Here is a 19,963-nt window from a genome sequence, read left to right on the forward strand (position 1 = left end):
CTAGAGTGGCAGTGACGCTAAATCCCATCTATAATATTGAGCAGCCAATAACATCCTTTTGACAGGGAGTTCTTTAAGTCACTAAAAAATTCTCTAGCAGGGGTAAAATTACACTTTTGGGATATGCAGTTATTTGATAGAAGTCTCCCAGCGCTTGTTAAACCTTTCAAAACCGCTTCTCAAGGGAATGTATTAAGACCATCTAATATGGAAGACACTCAACAGAAGATAAAAATTTGATCTGGACTAGATTCATCACTGATGACCTCAGGTTGAAATCTCTTGAACTCATCACAGCAGCTCCTCTCTCATGCCTTACAAATTATTTTTTCTATTTCCTCCTTGCTTCTCCAATAGGATCATATCTGAAATGAGAAGGTCTGAAATGACAAGCAGGAAGAAGTTTTTCATGACCGAACAGTGGCAGATCATCTTTCCACTCTGTTATGAGAGTTGTGTCGTCAATGCAAAGCCTGCCCATAGCACTAATCCTGTTTTCTTTCTCCTTTCCATACTTCTGTATCCATTATATAAAATCCTAAACGAAGCTCCACCCACGATGCCAGATATTCTGGAGTCTATTAATATAAATTAAAAAAGAAATGGAGGCATTTCAAATGGAAAAAAAAAAAAAAATCATTGTTTTCCATATTTATACAAAAGGCAGAATTTATTGCTTTAAGTCCCCCAAACTACTGAAAGGGAATGAGCTAGGGACTGTCATAAAGATTGGAACTCTGCATACTGAAATCAGTGAGCAGGTGAAGAGTAGTGGAATGAGTGGAGATGAGTATTGCTATGGAACAGCCCTTCAAAGTCTTCTCCCCAACAAGACCAGCATGGGAAAATTTTCTTGCTTGGAAGCCATGATAGCACATTGACAAAAACTGTAGAGACAGGACAGTGGTTGAAATTTTGGCCTTCTAAAGTTAAGAGCCAAACCCCCACTGATTTCAGGAGGACTTTATTTCATCCAACATATGCTTGGGGCAGGTGGGAGTGGAATGTATATACATGATGTATTATATTTTGGTTCTTTCTAATGAAGTTCTCAAATTGTTTGCACAAAAATATGACATGGATGTGTCCATCTCTTTCTATAAACACAGTTCAGCAATCTTCTAGCAGATGTGCAGAGCTCAAATACTTGCTGAGGCTTGTTCTTCGAATAGTCACTGCTTGACTTCTCAGCACACTGAGCTCACTTTCAGCTCACTTGCAATTACAACCCTGTTATAAAGCTTTGCTGTCACCTTGTGATTACTGAAAGAGGGAATCTGTGAGATGGCATAAACAGAAGACGAGAGCTCAATAACTGCAGCTGCCTTATAAACAACCATTTAGACCTGAGGGGAGTCTGTGTATCCTCAGATGGGAGGTGGGGACACAGGGAAAAGGTGCAAAACCAGGTTATAGACCTGGTCAAGAACACAACTCCATATAACAGCAATTTGACAGTCTATTATTTCTTTTTGCTCTCAAACTCGGATTTAAACAAGAAGTAAAACTGGGTTCTTAACTCCTCATGTTCCCTTGCATTTATACACAGTCCAAGTCACAGTCCAGCCCTGTATTTCTAAAAACAGCAAGATCATCAGTCATTCTGCATTTCTTTGTATGTTGTCCTTGTCATGCACATATTCTGAATTACCACTGTGAACAATAATACTAAAGCTAAATCTATAAATCCTGAGAAATTTAGATTTCAGTTAACTATGATGAATTCTTCATTTAGCATTCGACAGCATAAAACTCAGTCACATCAATATATTGAGGGTGTGTAGTAGAAGGTAGAAAGGAACTGATGGCTAATCACAAAATTGCTGATCAGGGCTAGTCTGAAACATAAGAAGGCTGAGTGGAGACCATGCATGTCTCCAAAATAGAGCTTGCCAGACTGCTGTTTGGCTCAGATAGTGAGTGTAGACATAGGTTTAAAACAACCCCTCAGAAAAGAGACCAGAGAAGGTGGAGGGAGGAAGCAGTTAATCTGTATGACAGCATGGTATGTAATAATTAAGACTTTTACAGAAATTATGTATTCTAAATAATGAGGAGTACTTTGATGACAATTAATTTGTCTCAGGTTCACACTGAAAGACTGGAATACGTTTTGCTAAAATCAGTGGTGTGGTGTGTTTTGTTTTGTTTTCTTGTTTGTGGTGTTTGGTTTGTTGTTGTTTGTTTTGGTTTGGTTTTCCCCCCTCTTAAATGTCTGTTCTTTCAGAAACAAGTGCAACACACAACTCTCTATGGAATGAGCTGTTCACTCAAAGACATGTTCTCGAAAATCATCTTCCCTTAGAAAAAAACTGTTTCAATGAAATGTTTTTCTAACTATCCTTATTTTTCAACAAAGGACATAGAGTGAATGCCCTCACATATTTATTCAGCTGCCTCTTCAATCTCTAAAGCCTTGTAAAGACTTCACTCTTCATCTGCCTTGACTCCTGCCTTATTCCCCATCTGTTTATCATTCTTTGTACGCAGCAGTTCCGCTTCAGTTCCTTAATAAATTACTACTAGATTCCTAATTTTTAGATTATGTCTGTTCTTTTCTGAACTCCCACTCAACAGTGTCTATACAAATCGTCTTACCATGTCAAGTTTGCAGAATATAAAAGAATCAGCCAGGTAGACAAGAACTCCCCTTTGTGTAAAAGCAGAGCATGCATGAACCTCTGAAGAAGTATGTAAAGAGGCCCTGTCAAATTAGTATGGTCCCAATGAAACATTTAGTTACTACATAAGAATTTAAATTAATAGAAGCATGTGTGTTTAGAAAAAAACAAACAAACAAATAAAAATAAAACAAATTTCTCCATGGCAGCATGCTCAGATTTACAACAGCTTCTTGTATTCTTGAAGGTCTAAGTTGCCAAAGGAGGCTACTCCTGGGACTGGGAGGGGAAGGGACACTAGGTTTGCACTGTTTCTAATATTGTTTCCCTAGAGACCTACTGCTGGTTGTTATCAGAGATGGGATACTTCAGAGACAGGCATCTAGTCTGTCCTGCTGTCATTATTTTTATGTTCATGACCATGATCTGTCTGCCTCACAGCTGTCTCCAAGTGCTGTCCCCAAATGAAGTACACAGGACAGAGTAGATGACAAAATGTACTTGTGGTTCTCCAACATCACTTCACGCCCTGGCTGCCCCTCCTGAGATACCTGAAGATGTTAGAAGTGAGGTTGTGAGTTGATCCTTCTGTTTAACAAGAAAATAGATGTAACACAAGCCATTGTGGGAAAATCACTGTTGGACCTCCAATGACACCTTCCATGGGCAGTCAGAAGCCAGCAGGGGAGCACAGCCACTGCAAATGCAGCAGGGCTTTTTGTGGTGCAGTCACTTATATTCCTAAACACCAAAACACACACCAGAACAGGCATCTGAAAAATCCACCTGTCAGCCTGAATACATACTAAGTGCCTTCCTTAGTTACTGAACCAAGGCCACAAGCCTTGGTGACACAAGCTGCATCCTACATGCTTGCTGAACAGAGGGGTACCTGTTTCAGAGAGATTGCCAGAAGTGCCTCAATATTTTGATGCTTCCAGCACCAGCATGTCCTGGTGTCATTTATGCTACTGTTGGCTACAGAGGGGGTCGTACCACATTATAATAAAACAGATATGGGCTGGGGAGCTCAGAGGTGGTTTGAGGAGGCTTAATTCCTACTGCAAAACAATAATGTCCCTCACTGCTCCCCATGAGTCTGAAAATGTTCCCCACTGTTCTTAACCTTTCCCAGCAAAGCTTCAGCTAAAGCTTTTCATCACAGAAACAGAATTATTAAGCATAGAGACACCATTTCTGCCTCACAAAGTCCATAAACTGCAGTTCACTGGAGGTGGCAAAAAGGTAATGGGGAAATATATTTTTGACCAGATCAGTCTTTCTTCAGCATCAGCCTCATCATTACAGGTAGACAAGAAAACTGTCCAAATATGCCTTTGGCTTGACCCAGTGTGACTGGTTTGTGTGTTTCACATATAGCCCTCTTTCAAAATTCTCCTGAATCTCAGGAGTGTTCATCATTTCATGATCCCACCTGATCGCTCTTCTCAGCAACCTGATAGGTAAAGGAGAAGAGTGCCAGCCCTACCACACAGCACAAGGTTTGTTGAGCCCACTAACACACCTCTTCCATAAGTATGATGAAGGTGGCATTGCGTCCCTGCTCCGTGACCAACTTTCCGTCAGTGGTGAGGATGTGCAGTCCCCGAGGTGCTTTTCCAGGGCATTTCTCCATCTTGGCCATGTACTTCTCTTGCAAGCCATCTGTGCAGTTGTTAGACACAATCCTTCGGTACCTTGGAAACGTAACAAAAGGAGACTGGGCTCAGGAGGTGGGGGGAAAAGTTTTTGTTTTGTTTCTCCGTATTAATACATACACTGTCTGCTTGATTCCATCACTGAATGGAAGAATCAAAGAAATCTAATGCTTTATTAAATTGGAAAAAGCCAAACAAACCACAATCCAGACTTCCCCAGAGATTCTCAGCAGCATCACTGAGAACAGACACACAATGTGGAGGTGAATTATTTTTCACTGCTGAAAGGTAGAGAACTCCCCATGCCTGCAGGACTGTGCCCTGCATCCCAGCTTTTTAATTATGCTTTTTATTACATTTTGTCTGCCTCTACTCTGCTAGAAGACACTTGGAATGATCTGCCAAGAGCTTTGTCCAGTCCAGTTTTAAAATGATTCAAGGAATGGCTTTTTCTCTTGGCTCTTCTTGGAAGAGATCAGCTAACTAGCAAGACACTTGGCTATTCCTAGTGTTGTTGAGGGGGATTAACCCTTTCTAGTAACGTGACAGTAAAAATACAGTATTGGTTAAAAAGACACAGACCTTAACTATTCCCTTATTGCTCTCTGTCAAGAGGGCTACAAGCAATCACCCTGCCCAGAGATCCTGTAATTATGTCCCATATTTATAGCAACCTTTCAGCTGAAAGTGGGTCTCTGAAGTTAGAGTGACTCCAGGTTCCCAGCAGCATCTTTGTTCAGCCGCCTGCATCAACTGGCCATGAAAAACCCCATCATAACTATCGAGCATACAGGACCCGTGACTCAGAAGCAGCCCTGCAAAGTCTTCATGGCCTGGACTGCCTGAGAAGAAACATGGCAATTTTGTACCAGCTAGTGCACCCCGAGTTTCAGAGTATCTTCCAAATGACAGAATAGCATGTGCAAAGCAATACTACCATAATAAACCAAGACTTGCTATCTGTTCTGGGTAAAACCAAGAGAAACCAGCACATGTAGCTTGTCTGAAATCTCAAGGCATTGTATATACAAAGTGACAGTTGTAGATGAAAAAAAAATTAGGCTAAGAATTGCTCATTTCGGCCGCCCCAGAAGCTGTTGTAAATAGAAGCTGTAAGATAAGAAGAGGTTCAACAAAAACTGATGTGAAATACCTTGAACCTGTCCTTTTAAATGTTCATCTGTCTCTCAGATAGACCTTCTTGGTTTGTGTTTTAATTTTGCAGCAAAGGGGAGCTCCAAGTCTAGGCTCCAGGGATCATACATCACTTGATAGCAATATAATATCTACATGTCACTTATGTTAATGTGCTTCTCCCTGCCTCTGAGGAAGGAGGCAATGTTCCATACAGATGCTGTGGCAAACATTACTTCACGAATAAGACTGGAAAAGAGCCAGGTGGGATGCAGAGAGAAAAAGAACCATCCAGGTTATCTTGTCTGCTGTAAGGTCACCTAAACCAGAGAGATTGCAAGGTTCACTTACCCAGTGCTGTTCAAGTAGCTCTGACCAATGCTGCAATCCTTGGACAGGGAGGACGGGCTGAACCAGAAGGCTGGGACACACTGGTTGTTGCTGTGCCTCTCATACCCGTAGTCACTGCAGAGACAAGTCAGGAGTGCATCACCGAACCCATTCACTAGATTTAGCTCAGAGTTTTAGGTGACATTTTCATTCCCCAAAGCATGTGTGTGTTGGTGGCTCTCGGCTGGATGCCACAACGTCATGGATTGGGCTTATTTAGAGTGTGGGAGACAGGAACACAGTTCACAGAAGTTATGTGGTACTTGTCAACACCAGAACTACCAATCTTGCAGAGTGCTGGAGGACTTGTGTTTCATTTGGTAACAAAACATGGGCAGAGATTCAGAAAGAAAATTGTATTGCTATTTTTTTTCCTATTTTTCCTATTCCTATTTTCCAATAATTTCAATTGTTGGGGTACTTTTGATTTGCTTGCGTTTTGCAGTCTTTGCTTTCACAACAAACCAGACGAATTCCAAGATCTAGTGCCACTTTTTCCCAATGAAGCTGTTAACAATATAAAACACTAGGAGCACGTCCTGAACAACTAGCCAAGATACGTATATTTATGTGTGTTAGTGACCTCCCTGCTCTTTGACTGAGCTGGGACTGGCCTGAAAGAAAACCATAGTTGATGTTTTTCTAACACTGAACTAAAACAACACAGCCAGCTTGGTAGGCTGAGGATTACATGATACTGTGTCACATGAGGAAGGTAATTCAGAGTACTGATGCTTCCCTGGACCACCAAAGATTGGAAGAGCACACAATCTCATCCAAGACTTCTTTTTACAGCTGCTTTTGCATGCCAATACAATGATGAAGCAATAGGATTAATCTGAAGATTTCCATAAGTTTTAATAGGTTCTGGATCAGATTTTATGCATAGCCTTTATTGGCAGACTGGATTCAAGGGCCAAATATAAAAGGGTTTTGGATTTTTGACTGAAGCAGATTAACAAATGCCAACAAACTAAACCTCTGTGGAAACACAGACACTACAGAAGCCACTGCCTTGAAAGCTCTCTGCACCCTTTAGGACACTCTGAGTTTTATGCTTTCCCTATTCAGAGTCTGAATTGACAACAGAAAGTCTCTAGGAAGAGCTTTGATGAGACAAAATTGTGCTGTGTTCCCAGTGACCCAGACTGCTGCTGTTTCTTTTTTGGAGGGCAAAAATTCTGCAAGCTACTCTAAAAGGTTTGAAGATTCCCTAATGCTTTTTCTCTCAACATTCAATTTAATCATTCTCAGCGGGTTCAACCTGCATAGTCGAAAATGCCTGGCAGTGACTTGGTAATTAAAAATATTCAGGAGGAGCTGTACTTTGCCCCAAAGAAGAAAAGAGCTGCATAAATATTTAATAAAATTAAAGACAACATTGCTGTATGCCCTCAAGGTTCTGTGCTTGTTCATTAACTTCTGGTAAATGTATATTAAAACCTTGCGCGCTGCCCACCTTCCTTCTCATAAGCCCCAGGGTTTGCATAAGTTAAGGAAATAATCAAGTCCAGCAGCTGCGCTGTCTTTCTCAGGAAAGCTATCTTGACAGAGTAAATAAAGAAGCAGGAGGAGGCAAAAAGAAAGATCAGCAAGCATTTTAGTAACACTTCTGAGCTCATTCTGCCATTCTCTCCGTCAGAAAAAGGCCAGGGTTTGCTTTTGGAAGGGACTGTAGGGGTTGACAGGAGTCACCCCTCATCTTGACTCATGAGTATTTGTTGAACCGGGGCCCTGGGTCGTGGTCTTTGCCCCAGAAATTCAGATCAGCCTTATATCTAACAGCAGGAAACAGATCACACTACAGCATGAGGCAGACAGGGGAAAGGGTGCTGTGACCAAATGGGAAGGACACAGCCCTCCCAACTTGTGCTGTGGGGCTCCTACAGTCATCTGTGCTGCCTGCAGAGCTCTTGAAGGCAGGCACCATCACACCTAGTAGCATGGGATGCTCTGGGACCAGAACCAGCCTCCAAACCTACTTACTAGGGAAGCAGAGGACCTGTCTGTTGGGACCTGCCGGTCAGTGTTCTCACACAATCCTAGCTGCTCATTCTTCTCCTTTACCTGACTCTCTGCAGGACTTGTGTAGTTCACACACAAAAGACAGGCCAATCAGTACTTCCAGGAACAACTGGCAATTGTGAACCCCGCCAGAAAAGGCTAAGTAGACATCTCTCCTTTTCAAAGGAACCAACTGAAAGAGTTAGAAGCTGTCCTTCCAGCTGTAGACCCCTACAGGGGGGACGTATCTCCATAAGCTCCCTGCCTAGAGCCTTCTTCCAATCAGCAGAGGGAGAAGGTACTTCTCAGCACCTCTCCTTCTAAAATCAACATGTAGAAGAAGGCAGGTGAATCATATTCCAGAATAACCTGTACCTTGCCACTGACTAAATAACTGTCTCATCCTTTAGAAGTCACAAGCCAGAGCAGACCAAGTCCACCCTTCCTTTTTGAAAATCACTTTTAAGATCATAGAATAGAATAATAGAATGGTTTGGTTTGGAAGAAACATCCAGTTCCAATTGCCCTGCCATGCCCCCAACCTTCCATGAGAGCAGGTTGCTCAAAGCCCCATTCAGCCTGGCCTTGAACACTGTCAGGAATGGGGCATCCACAACCTCTTTAGGCCACCTGTTCCAGTGAAGAATTTCTTCCTTATATCTAATATAAAGCTGCACACTTGCAGTTTAAAGCCGTTACCCCTTGTCCTGTCACAACATGGCTTTGTAAAAAGTCCCTCTCCAGCTTTCTTGTAGGTCCTCTTTAGGTGCTGGAAGTCTGCTATAAGGTCTCCCTGGAGCCTTCTCTTCTCCAAACTGAACAACTCCAACTCTCTCAGCCTGCCTTCACAGGAGAGGTGCTTTGGCGCTCCAGTCATCTTTGTGGCCCTTCCCTGGACCCAGTCTAACGGGTCCATGTCCTTATATTGGGACCCCAGAACTGAATGCAGTACTCCGGGTGGGTTCTTACAAGAGTAGAATAGAGGAGCAGAATTACCTCCCTCAACCTGCTGGTCACACTTTTTTTGATGCAGCCCAGCATATGGCTTTCTGGGCTGCAAGAGCACATTGCTGGGTCATGTTGAACTTTTCATCAACCCCTACCTCCAAGTCCTCCTCAGGGCTGCTCTCAATCAGTTTTCTATCCAGCCTGTATTTGTGCTTGGGATTGCCCCAATTCATGTGAAGGACCTTGCACTTGGCCTTGTTGAACTTCATATGGGCCCACCTAATAAAGCTTGGTGCCCCATTTCCAGTGCTGCTAGTATTTTATTCAAACTGATTGCCTCACACCTTCTTCCAGTCAGCCCTGCAGACTGGCATCAAAACTCACCCCTAAACTGAAGCTCGTTCTTCTGATTCACTATCACCGGCTATACTGATTTTGCAATTGGAAGTCAGTTAACAATTCTGTTGGCAGTGCAGAGTCTGAAACAAAAGCCAGCCTGCTGACCTCTAACTGCGTTTCCTCTGCAGGACTGACAAGGTTAACAGCAATATTCTATCATTTTAGTGGGAAAGTTAAGCAAAAATTATACTGAACACATACCAGGAACATTTCGATTGAAAAGGTGTATTCTAATGCAGACCCTTTTCAAGGCAGAATGGCACTTAAGACCAATTTAGCTACCACAGTTTTCCACTAGCAGCTTAGAAAAGACAAGCTTCACCATGAAAATGGAAAGCTGGTGAGGCACAAAGCAGGGAAAAAGCAAAAAAAAAAAAAAAAAAAAAGAAAGAAAAAGGAGCAAATTCATAAGCATCTCTGGAGATTAGTGCTTGGTTCAGCTCAGATGCATATACCAATGCCAAGGGCAGATACTGCAGGGTAAGATAGTTCGTTCATCCTGCAAGTTCCCATGATGAGAACAAAGGGGAAAGATCTCCTGAGTCAAGCTAAAGAGTCTCAGATGTAATTTTGGCATTAGGAACAAATTAAACTTCCATCCAGATAAGATTAAAATCTCTGCTCTATATCCTCAAACCTCTCTTAGAGCCAAACTACTCTGATATTCAAGAAAACATTTTGGACTATATTTTTAATTCACTTTTGCTGCATTTCAGCATGTCCATGTTGTAAAAAGAATTGTAAGTCTCAGCTAGTCTAAGTCCAAGTAAGTGTGCAGATGTCACGCCTCATACCTCTTCAAGAAGGATTTGAAGGTAAGTGACGTTTTCAGGAATCACACCGATACTGAATCAGACACTGATCCTGATAACCTACTATAAAAATGAAAATGTTTTCTCAGCTGATCTGCTTTCAAGGTATTTTGAACTCCATTTAAATGACTTTCGGATCATTTAAGATCAAACATCACAGCTATTGACAGTCTTAGATCTTTGAAATATTGCTTATGGGGAATTTCCCACAGGAATTCCTTGTGCGGAGATCCTGACTGTTATGCATTCTCCCATCCCTGACTGTAAGACAATGTCAAGCAGTGGTTCCTTTTTCCCCATTTTATTTTTAAGCTGCTTTCAAAGTGACCTTAAAACAGGTTGGAAGTTATGGCCCCATAAAGTTAGAAGCACCAATATTTATGCAAGACAAGTAACTACATGTGACAAGGGTGGACTGGACAGTCATGCCACAGAAGCCCTTTCAGCAATTTCTCAACATTGCTAAAAAGCAACAAATGGTTCCGAGGAATTCAAAGGAATAACAATAAAAATGTCTCCTGTAAGGGACATGCTTTGGACCCGAAAAGAGTCCTGGCTGTCACTCTTCCAGAATAATGGACCAAAAAAAAAACCCAACACTCAGTACTTATAATTTTCTGCTTTTGAATTCCAGGCTTAGATTTCTCATGGAGATGAACAGATGAAGGGGACACCTCCCTCACACAACAGATATAGGGATCACATCTATGCTATATGGTACGATCACAGCCACAAAGCTGCATGAGACCCAGTTTATCTCCAAGGTTTTTTGTCTGGCCTCTGCCAATGCTACAAGACCAGTCCCTGCAAAAGTCCCCAGGGTCACATACTCACCACTCAAAATCCCCTTGACTGCAGACACATGGTTCAGACACCACACTTTGGGAGTAGTCTCGACTGACGGAACACTGGGCTCCAGGCTTGCGTTTTTTATAGATCTTCCTCTCTCCCATGACACAAGGCTCCCCCTTCAGCGCCCAAGGAACAAGAGGAGAAAGAAAAACCAACAGTTGTAGTGGCAGTTGGGCCCTAAATTCAGCATTTTGTCAAAAAGACAAAAAAGGCAACAAAAGCATGCAATTACCACTGGGAAAGGTGGGAACTAAGAGTCTAGCTCTCTTTTGTGGCTTTGCAAACTCAAAAGCCACCTTGGGAGGACCCTTGAGTGCAGTGCGTTCAGCATTGAGTTGGGATGCTAATGACAATGTGCCCAAAATGCCTGGGTGCCCAAGCCATCACAGGCACCCAGTTATGCTTTATTTCAGAAGGCATTCACCAACATATCTAGTGCTATGAATTATCCTGAAAAGACAATGTGGATGTGTTTCAGGGTTTCTTCCCCATGTCAGATGAAATCTACTTTGGGAAGAAGTGCTCAAGCCTGAAACAGAGGGCAGGGACAAAGTCTAGGTGTGAAACCCAGGAGTCCTGGATCCCCTCCTCTGTTTTTGATACACCTGGCTTTGTTATACACCTCAAATAATTTTGATGGTGTGTTATACTGGGCTTTTTGAACACAAAGGTTTCCAAGAGCACTACTGGGAGTAGCTAATCTAAAAAAAAAAAAGAAAAAAAAAAGTCTCATTTAGGTGAGTTGCTATAAACAGAATTTTTTCTGATGCAGAAATATTTTGTCTGCATAGAAGTAAGAAAAAGAGAAAACTCTTAATTGAAACACTTCTCTTTCCCACTAACAGTGATTCCCAAGATGGCTGCCTGGTTATATATTCAATTTTCTTTCATTTAAAGTATTTTCATTTGTTCAATTCTATTACTTCAGTTATCTGACACATTCTTGCCAAATTAATACTCATTTCTAATTCATGGATTTCATTCAGGAATATCACAGTGCCAATAGTTCTGGCTCTAGTTCTGGTCCCTGCAGGGAGTGGGACATCATACTGGTGGCCAGTAACACATAAGTAATGTTCAGAGGGTATTGAGCTCTCTCAGTTATACTGGCTTCAGGACCTAAATATAACCAGCATGAAAATAAGCCAAAGCGTACTAAAAGCAAAGCATGTCCCTTGAATGAAATGAAATAATTTGGTCTTCTCTGGTGCCTTTTATTCAAGGGCTCCCCAGAGTTTTACAGACACCTGCAGGATGAATAAATGTTTTTATTTTCATTTTTGAGTAGGGAAAATAAAGGCAAAGTGAAAGAAAATTATTTTCATGAGTCACTGACGGAGCTACAAAAAGTTCAATGTCTCTTACAATTCAATCACAAGGTGAGGTTTTACATTGCCCTGAGCACTGAGGGCAAAACGATCCAACTGGTGCAATAGAATATTTTCACACAAAGAGAAGTTAACAACCTCCCTAACCTGCCCACAGAAGACTAGCCCCATGTTTATTCATGCCTATGCTTCAGGGGAAGTAAAGCATCAACAGGTTAGAACTGTGACTTGATGGATGCAATATGCTCTACTGAAAAGAAAAAATACGTTCCTATCTGGCAACACAGTATGGGAAAAGGAGCTCCCCTCATGCCCTCAGTACTCATAGGGAATACCTGATTGTGCAGATGCCAGGTTTGGTAGTCATCCTTGTTACACCTCTGGCTGAAGAGAGGCTTGTAGTCCACCTTGACCAGCTGCCATTCAGAACGGAGGCTGAAGTGCCCAAACACTCTGAGCATGGGAGAAGAATAAAGAAAGAAGAGAGTCAGCCAGAGATACGCTTCCATTAAGCAAATAACTTCTCATGAAACTCAGTTGCAGAAACCAATATGTGGTCGTGAATCTTGATGCCAGAAAATGTTATTCAGTTATAAATAACATTTTCCTGTTCCTGTGACATCGTAGGATTGTTTAGCTTTTCCCTGACTCTTTGTACAGTCATGTTGGACAACCTTCCATGCCCCTAGTACTTAGCACAAGGGCCCCAAGCCTAATACAGACAGCTAGGTATCACTCAGAACAATAAAAAAACAGAATGGAAAGTAATGTGTATAATGTCAAGGAAGTTATTTGGATGAATATATGGGTTTAGTTGTCTAAAATCAAGAGCCTTTCTTTGATGACTCAGTTTCTTTACTGCTGAGCTTTAATGTTGCACAAACTTAGCACTTAATGAGTTGGAAAGGAACACCTGAAATAACATATTTGGGATATGGACTGTAGGCGAGTGACCTGCAAATGTAGCAGCCTCCCTCCCTCTATATGTGCTGAAACTTGAATCTTTTCTGACACTCATGAAGGAGCAAATGTCACTGTATCACACTTATTGCGAGATTTAGGGGGTAGAGAAAGAATGCTTTTTTTTCATTATAATTAATCTTTCACCCCACTTTTTTACTTAAGCCACTTATGAGATTTAAGTTTTTGTTGTTTTAATTATTGCAGACTAAAAACCAATGAGACAGATAATTTACAAATATCCCTATGAAAGTGAAAGATAAACAAAAGAGAAAGCTTCTAAGCATGGACTGCAATCCAGATCCTGCTGTGTCCCCAGTGTGCTGCCATTCTTTACTCTACTTCATCTTAATTTACACTGTAATCACGTAGGGTTGTAGGCTTTGCTCTTTCTTCACTGCCAAAACAAATCCTCCTGTAGACTGTAGCCTGCACCAAAATTCCTCTGCATTGTGCTGTTTTTCATGAAAACAGAGACCATCTAGGAATCAGCCGTTCTCCCTTTTAGACTGGTCTCGGATCATGGGTATCAGGGAGAGATCTGAGAGCCTGGAGTTGTGGGTTTGCTGTGGACGTGTTTCTATATCCAAGTTCGGCCTCACAGAGGCAACCTCCAAGAAGCTGACAAGAAGGGGAGAGGATATGAGAGGAACTTGGGACAAATTCATCCACAGGTTACAAATGAGGAGGTGGGGAAGGATATGTCTGTAGGAAAGGATTTATTAGATAGATTGCTGCTGGACCTTCAGAACATTTCTTAGTGTAGTCGTAATTGTGGGGTACCAGCGATAGAAAACACCACCTCATTCAAACAAAGCTACAGAAGAAACTGCAATTTCTTTTCCTCAACAGACGAGGCACATCCTGGACCAAAATCATCCCACAAAAAACGTATCAATAAAGGGTGTCAGGGCACTCAGTGGAAGGAGAAAGGACTGGGAAATATAATAGCACAGAGGGGGGATGCAGAAGGCCTCTGAAACTGTACTCAGGTAGGGGTTCTAACTGCAGTTCCCATCTCCACTATCCCTTGGCACTGGGTAAATCCCACCAGCTCATATACCACAGCTGCTTTCAGCACATACTCCTACAGGGTGCACATCTGGTCAAAGTGTTATCGCACATCTGGGCAGCTCTCCCATGAATCTTGTTTGCCCTGGGTGTGATGCATGACAAACGTCATTCCTGAGAAATGGCAACTCGGCAGACAGAATTCACTCAGTCAAACAGATTTACGCCAGTTCAGGATTTGACCTGGGTGTTTCTTACACAGAAAATGTAGCAAGAGGAGGGGAGAATATAATTGAGCACAAACACTTGCCTGAACCCAGAAGATAACAGGGCTGGAGAAATCCAACACTTTGGCAGCCAATGCATCTCAAGGGAAATGTTGTTCTTCAGATTGACCCTTAGCTAACTGTCCAGCAAGATGGCAAAAGGTTTCTTCGTGCTTTACAAAAATCACCAGAACCACTTGCTTTTTAAATCTATTTTAAAAAGCTTTAAAACCCCTCTACCATTGAAATTCTTCCATGATAATCATAATTAATGGAAAAAGCAAGGTTTCCTAATTGGAAGGCAATATATTAGCATTCCAAAAGCACAGAGCATTAGAAACTCTTTAATTAAATGATTTCAAAGAAGATCTTTGTATATAATTGCTATAATTTAGATGGAAACAATACTACACTAAATGTAATTAGAGGAGTGTGAACAGACACGGATGTTTTTCTCTGTGCTGCAGAGATGGTTCTGGGTCACCTGATTCCTAAAGTAGAAACTTTCCCCCCCCGCCTCCTGCCTTGCTAATAAAAAGCTTCTTAAGCCTGATCAACCATTACGATGCAGCCTTCAGCAATAAGAGCTGCTCATACACAGAGCAGCCAACAAGCAACTGCGTCCTGAGAGCGCTGCTTACCAATAATAAATGCAACTCAGACACCTACAGCACTTTTTGATTGACCAGTCAACATGATGATGGTTACACTACATTTGAAGATAATTCTGCTGTGCATTTGAAACTTCTGTGAGAGCCAGCAAACATAATGGAAAAGAGTGCTATGTTATCCATATGGGGCCCCAATGGACTCTCAGTTTTCCTTGGGAAGTGACTGAACTCCTCATCTGTTGTGGAATTAAAAATGGCTAAACAAACCACCACAGTGAACAAACCTTGACTGAGCAAAATCACACATTGCAGTTGAACCTCGCTTTCACCGGTTTTGTGAACTATATCACTGGATATTTTTCCATAGTGACTAAGATGCATCCACATGACCCCTCCCCACCGTATCTGTTTTGGGGTGGCCAGGCTCAACACAGAGGTTTGGGCAGACAGCAGAGATCTGCAATGTCTTAAAACTGCTAGTGTTAGGCTATCAGTTAAGTACTTAGCATTAAGTGCTTCAGTACACACATCTGGATTTCTGTATCCAGAGTGGCTGGATAAAACACATTAGTGGGAGTTTATTTTTCCCTATTCAACTGATGAGTCCTCACATTGCTTTGAAGATACCATCTCATTTATAATATCTTATCCAACTCCCATGTGCCTTTGTTTCTCATTTGCTTTGTCTGCTCACTAAACTAGGAAGGTGGATTTTTTTAAAAATAAATTTAGCTAAACTGTCAAGACGATACAAGGGGAAAGGAGACATAAAGTACTACATATTTTGCCTTAATAACTTTGTCTACCATGGTCTGAGAGCTCTTGATTGTTGCAAGGATAGAAGACAAAAGAAACCTGTTTTTTCAAGGTCCGTCTCTGGGAAGCCAACACAAAAAACATACTTTGATTTTTGCCATCTAGGCATTCTGATTTGGAAGTCCTTGAGAAGCAATAAATACAAGAACTTGGATGGCATTTAGACAGAGTCAGTTTTCTGACTAAGCTCAATTTAACAATCGTTCTCCAGTCTAAGCAATGGAAGTTTACCAGCTTTAGACAGGATAGATTTTTGTTCTGTCCCTCAGCATAACCAGTTAAAACTCCACATAAAATCTTAGCTAATAGGACAGCATCTTCTCAAGTGCTCTGTGCATAACCCACAGTGAAACCTTTGCTAGGAAACCAGAAGCAGCTCCTCAATCCCTTCTTTGGAGAAACAAGGCAAGGCTTTTATTGCCAGGGCTGGATGTCATCAGTTTGCAGAAAAATTTTTAGAAACCTGGAAAGCAATTCCAAAATGCTTATGGATTCATGATGGAGTCATTTTGGAAAAGGTGATTGGTAATGCTGCTATATCTTTCATTAGTTTTTAAAATACACAATAATTTACAAATGTGGTATATAGTGACTGGATAACCTTGTACAGAAACTATTTGAAAGACTTTTTACATTTAGAGAGTGTTCTCTTGTCAAATTGCATTGCTTTTACCTTATCATTCCTTGCATTCTTGATAGTTGGGCTTTTTATGTAATTCAATACTACTCATTCCTGACAGGTCAACAGAATGAATTGTGGGTCACAAGATAACAACTCATCCACCTCTGACACATAGACTCAATCCCTATCCCTGCCTAGGATGTGAGAAACAGATCTTCTCAAATAATAGCTCCTGTATCTACCTGGATCTATCCCTGCTGGCAGTTTCAGACAAGCTGCCAAGGCACAGACATGGAGGTGTTTTCATGTCTAAATCAAGTCCCCTTCTATCATTTCTAAAGTAAACTGGCAGGACATTATACGGAGCAAGCATGCACTGAAGCTGCCTGTACTTGGTTGTTCTGGTTTGGATATAGATGGAGGACTTCTATCTTTACAAGTCAGCCTATCTCTTTTGTGTGTAATGGGAGATAATGGTCAAAGTCCCTGGTAAGGCTTCCTGTCCTCAGCTGTACCAATCAGTGAGACAGATGACTGAAGATACAAAGGAAGGAAGCAGCTGATAAACTCATCGTCACTACACAAAACATCAAATGAAGCCTCCTTTCTGAAGCATTTTTTCTTCACCAGACATCAACAAGGTAAGAGAGATTAAATGGTACCTCATTTTGTTTCTCACAAAGTACCCTGGGGGACTCTGAAGTCAGACTTTAACAAGATTAGGCCCTGCAGAATAGGCTGTTTAAGTTTTAAGCATTTTGAATATCTGAAAGTAAAATAAAAGCAAGAAATATAAATATACTTAATAGACAACACTTTTTGAGATGAACTATACAACCAGATAGGTGGATGGATCAACAGAAAACTAGATAGAGAGCCAAATATATACTTCCATTGATAACACTGAAGGAAAAGCTAATTGCAGTGTCATCATAAATAGACTGTTTCATATAGGAAACACTAGAACCAACCATGGCTTTTTTTCCTCTTTCATTATAAAAGAAAACCGTTTGCAGAGGAAGTGTCTTAGCAAGTATAAAAACAAACAAACAAACAAAAAAAACCCACCAAAACAATAGTACAATCACGCAAATCAGTAAATGTTTCATCTGACCTGAACTGGTGTTTTTGTTGTGGGAATGTACAGGGGGAGGAAGTGAAGCAAAATTGCCCTCTGACTTCAGTTAACATTCCTCTTTACTTACATCTGTACCTCTAACAGGTAGCACCAGAAGTATTTGATGGGTAGACTCAAGAAGTGCTATGAAGCACAGTCTGGAAGAATCACATTCTGGAATGGAAACACGTGTGCTGTTTATTTTCTAGTCCTCTGGAGGGGATGAGGTTACCTGACCAAAACCAGGGCAAGCGTCAGATCTGGGCAATCAGAGCTGCAGGAGCACTGAGTGGTTAATCTACCACAACTGGAGGTGTTCACCCCCTCTTTGATGTCCATCAAACAGAAGCACATAGATCTACTGCTGCAATTTTAATAGCTAACCAAGTAACCAAGACTTTCCCAGCAAGTACTACCAATGTGGTTTCACAAGCAGGGCTTGGCCAATACCACCCTCAACATAGTAGCATTGCAGAGTTCCTCCCTACAGGCATCTAGGATAGGTATCAGATGGGCTCATGTTGAGTCACACAGGTTAGGTTCATGCAACCTCCGCTTGGACCCATCAGTGCAAAAGTCAAGGATCAGAGCTATTCAAATTTGGCTGGTCTGCTTTCATGAACTCTAAGGCCATTTAACTTTCAGGCATGATGTGTAGATGTGGACCTGAGCAGTTGCCAGGTAAACCTGCATTTCTCTCAGCTCTGCATTTCCATTCCTGTGGCTCTTGGCAAGCCTGGAGAATAAAGCTCTTCTGTGAGACCAATTCTGGCACTTACACAGCCAGCACAGAGATGGAACTAAGAAGCCTAGCCAGATCTGAGCTGGGGTTTGCTGCTGGTTATTGTGCTTTATACCGCAGTGCTACATGCTCCAAGATAAATTATTAGTTCAGCATCAACATGGCATGACTACATGGAGGTAACACAAAACAGTCACTGCCATTTCCTCTGAGCCAGGGTGCTGGGTAACACAGACCAGAGGTGGGGACATTGTCTAACAGAAAGAGCCAAGATCCAGCCAAACAAACGAGGTCTAGCTGAACATGAACTGTGTCCCTGTATGAGGTTCTCTCACTTCCATAGTTGCCTTGATTTAGTTTGGATTTTTCTCTCCACAAGCTGGGCTATCCTGGTCCTACATTACCTGGGAAAATTGTGAGCTTCTGCTAGAGATCCTGGCTCAGTGCACACACTTACAGAAGGAATTGCTACATAAATGTACCTCTATCGCTTGTTGACATTTATAGGTTTTGAGACAATAAAAGAAAATGCTGACAACTGCACACACACACAAAAAGAGGGCCTGTTATGAAATACAGATCTGAAGCAAGCTGTGTGTAAGAAAGTAGCAGTAAAGCAAGACTAGTTCCTATGTGCAAGCTGAAATGTTAGAGCCAAAACCACATAAGCAGCAATGGAACAGTTGCAAATTGCACTGGCGGGGTTAGGCTTTATGAATGAGAAGTGAGACATGAGCTATTTCTCCATGAATTAAACATAAATCATGACTTTAGAGAAAACCAAATGGGCTGTGTAACCTCCCAATTGTTTTTTATTAGAGATTAGATGGAATTAGCGTTAAAGGAGGTCACTGGTTACTTAGAAATTGGATGGAAAGGGACTGAGACAAGGAAGTAGAAACTAATTGAAAGAGACATGGATCAGTAATTAGGGAGCATGGAAGAGTGAGAGTTACACTGTCTCATGACTGGTGAGATGATGCAGGGAGCAAGAGACTGGAAACAAAGGAAACATAAAAGATGAAAGATGACTTTGGAAAGGCAGGCAATTGACGACAAAAAAACACTGATTTTTTTCTTAAACAATAAATATGGTCTTTAAGAGACACTTTGGAGATTTAAATTCCGTTGCTTTTGGCTGACCTGCTAACTAGGAACAGTAGCCTGAGGGCAACTCAGAGGTGATTCATGGCTGCTGTACTTCTGTTCATGAGTAAAAAGAGTAAGAAAAAATGGCATTTTTTTCTAGAAAGAAGAGATGCAGTTTTTTCCAAATAAAAGATACTATCCATTTGGATCTAGATTTTCAGTTGGTGCAAATTAATGTAAACCCTATGGTCTATCTCGAATATACAGCCTTATTCTACTGCTACTACTCAGAGGGATAAAAACAGCAGCAATGAAACTACCAACAATATACCAACAGCAGACAGCAGCTTTCATGATGACAAAATTGTTCAAGTAAATCTTGGTCTGTATTTTGTCTCCCAAGGGGAAGGGTCAAGTGAGAATTTCACGGAATTTCTCATGCAGATGAAATCTGAAGGAAGTGGTTTATTTCCACCTCCAAGTGAAACTGAATGCATGACATGGAGATTTTCCACAGAAGAGAAATTCAAAATATTGGCCAGATTCTCTGACTGACAGTCCATATTGAACTGGTCATGGAAAG

At 41.5% G+C, this 19,963-nt stretch overlaps 1 protein-coding gene across 2 annotated transcripts in view; it reads right to left on the reverse strand.

Annotated features, from left to right (window-relative positions):
• SORCS3 (sortilin related VPS10 domain containing receptor 3) overlaps positions 1-19,963 on the reverse strand; it is a 352,535-nt gene that overhangs the window by 27,879 nt on the left and 304,693 nt on the right. For both annotated transcript variants that reach the window (XM_065067081.1, XM_065067080.1), the window contains 4 exons: positions 12,482-12,599; positions 10,801-10,934; positions 5,765-5,878; positions 4,147-4,318 (listed from right to left, as the gene is read on the reverse strand). In XM_065067081.1, the coding sequence (XP_064923153.1) occupies positions 4,147-4,318; positions 5,765-5,878; positions 10,801-10,934; positions 12,482-12,599 (538 nt within the window). The remainder of the gene's footprint in view (positions 1-4,146; positions 4,319-5,764; positions 5,879-10,800; positions 10,935-12,481; positions 12,600-19,963) is intronic.

The sequence above is a fragment of the Columba livia genome, chromosome 6 (assembly GCF_036013475.1).
Source record: "Columba livia isolate bColLiv1 breed racing homer chromosome 6, bColLiv1.pat.W.v2, whole genome shotgun sequence".
Lineage (NCBI taxonomy): Eukaryota > Metazoa > Chordata > Aves > Columbiformes > Columbidae > Columba > Columba livia.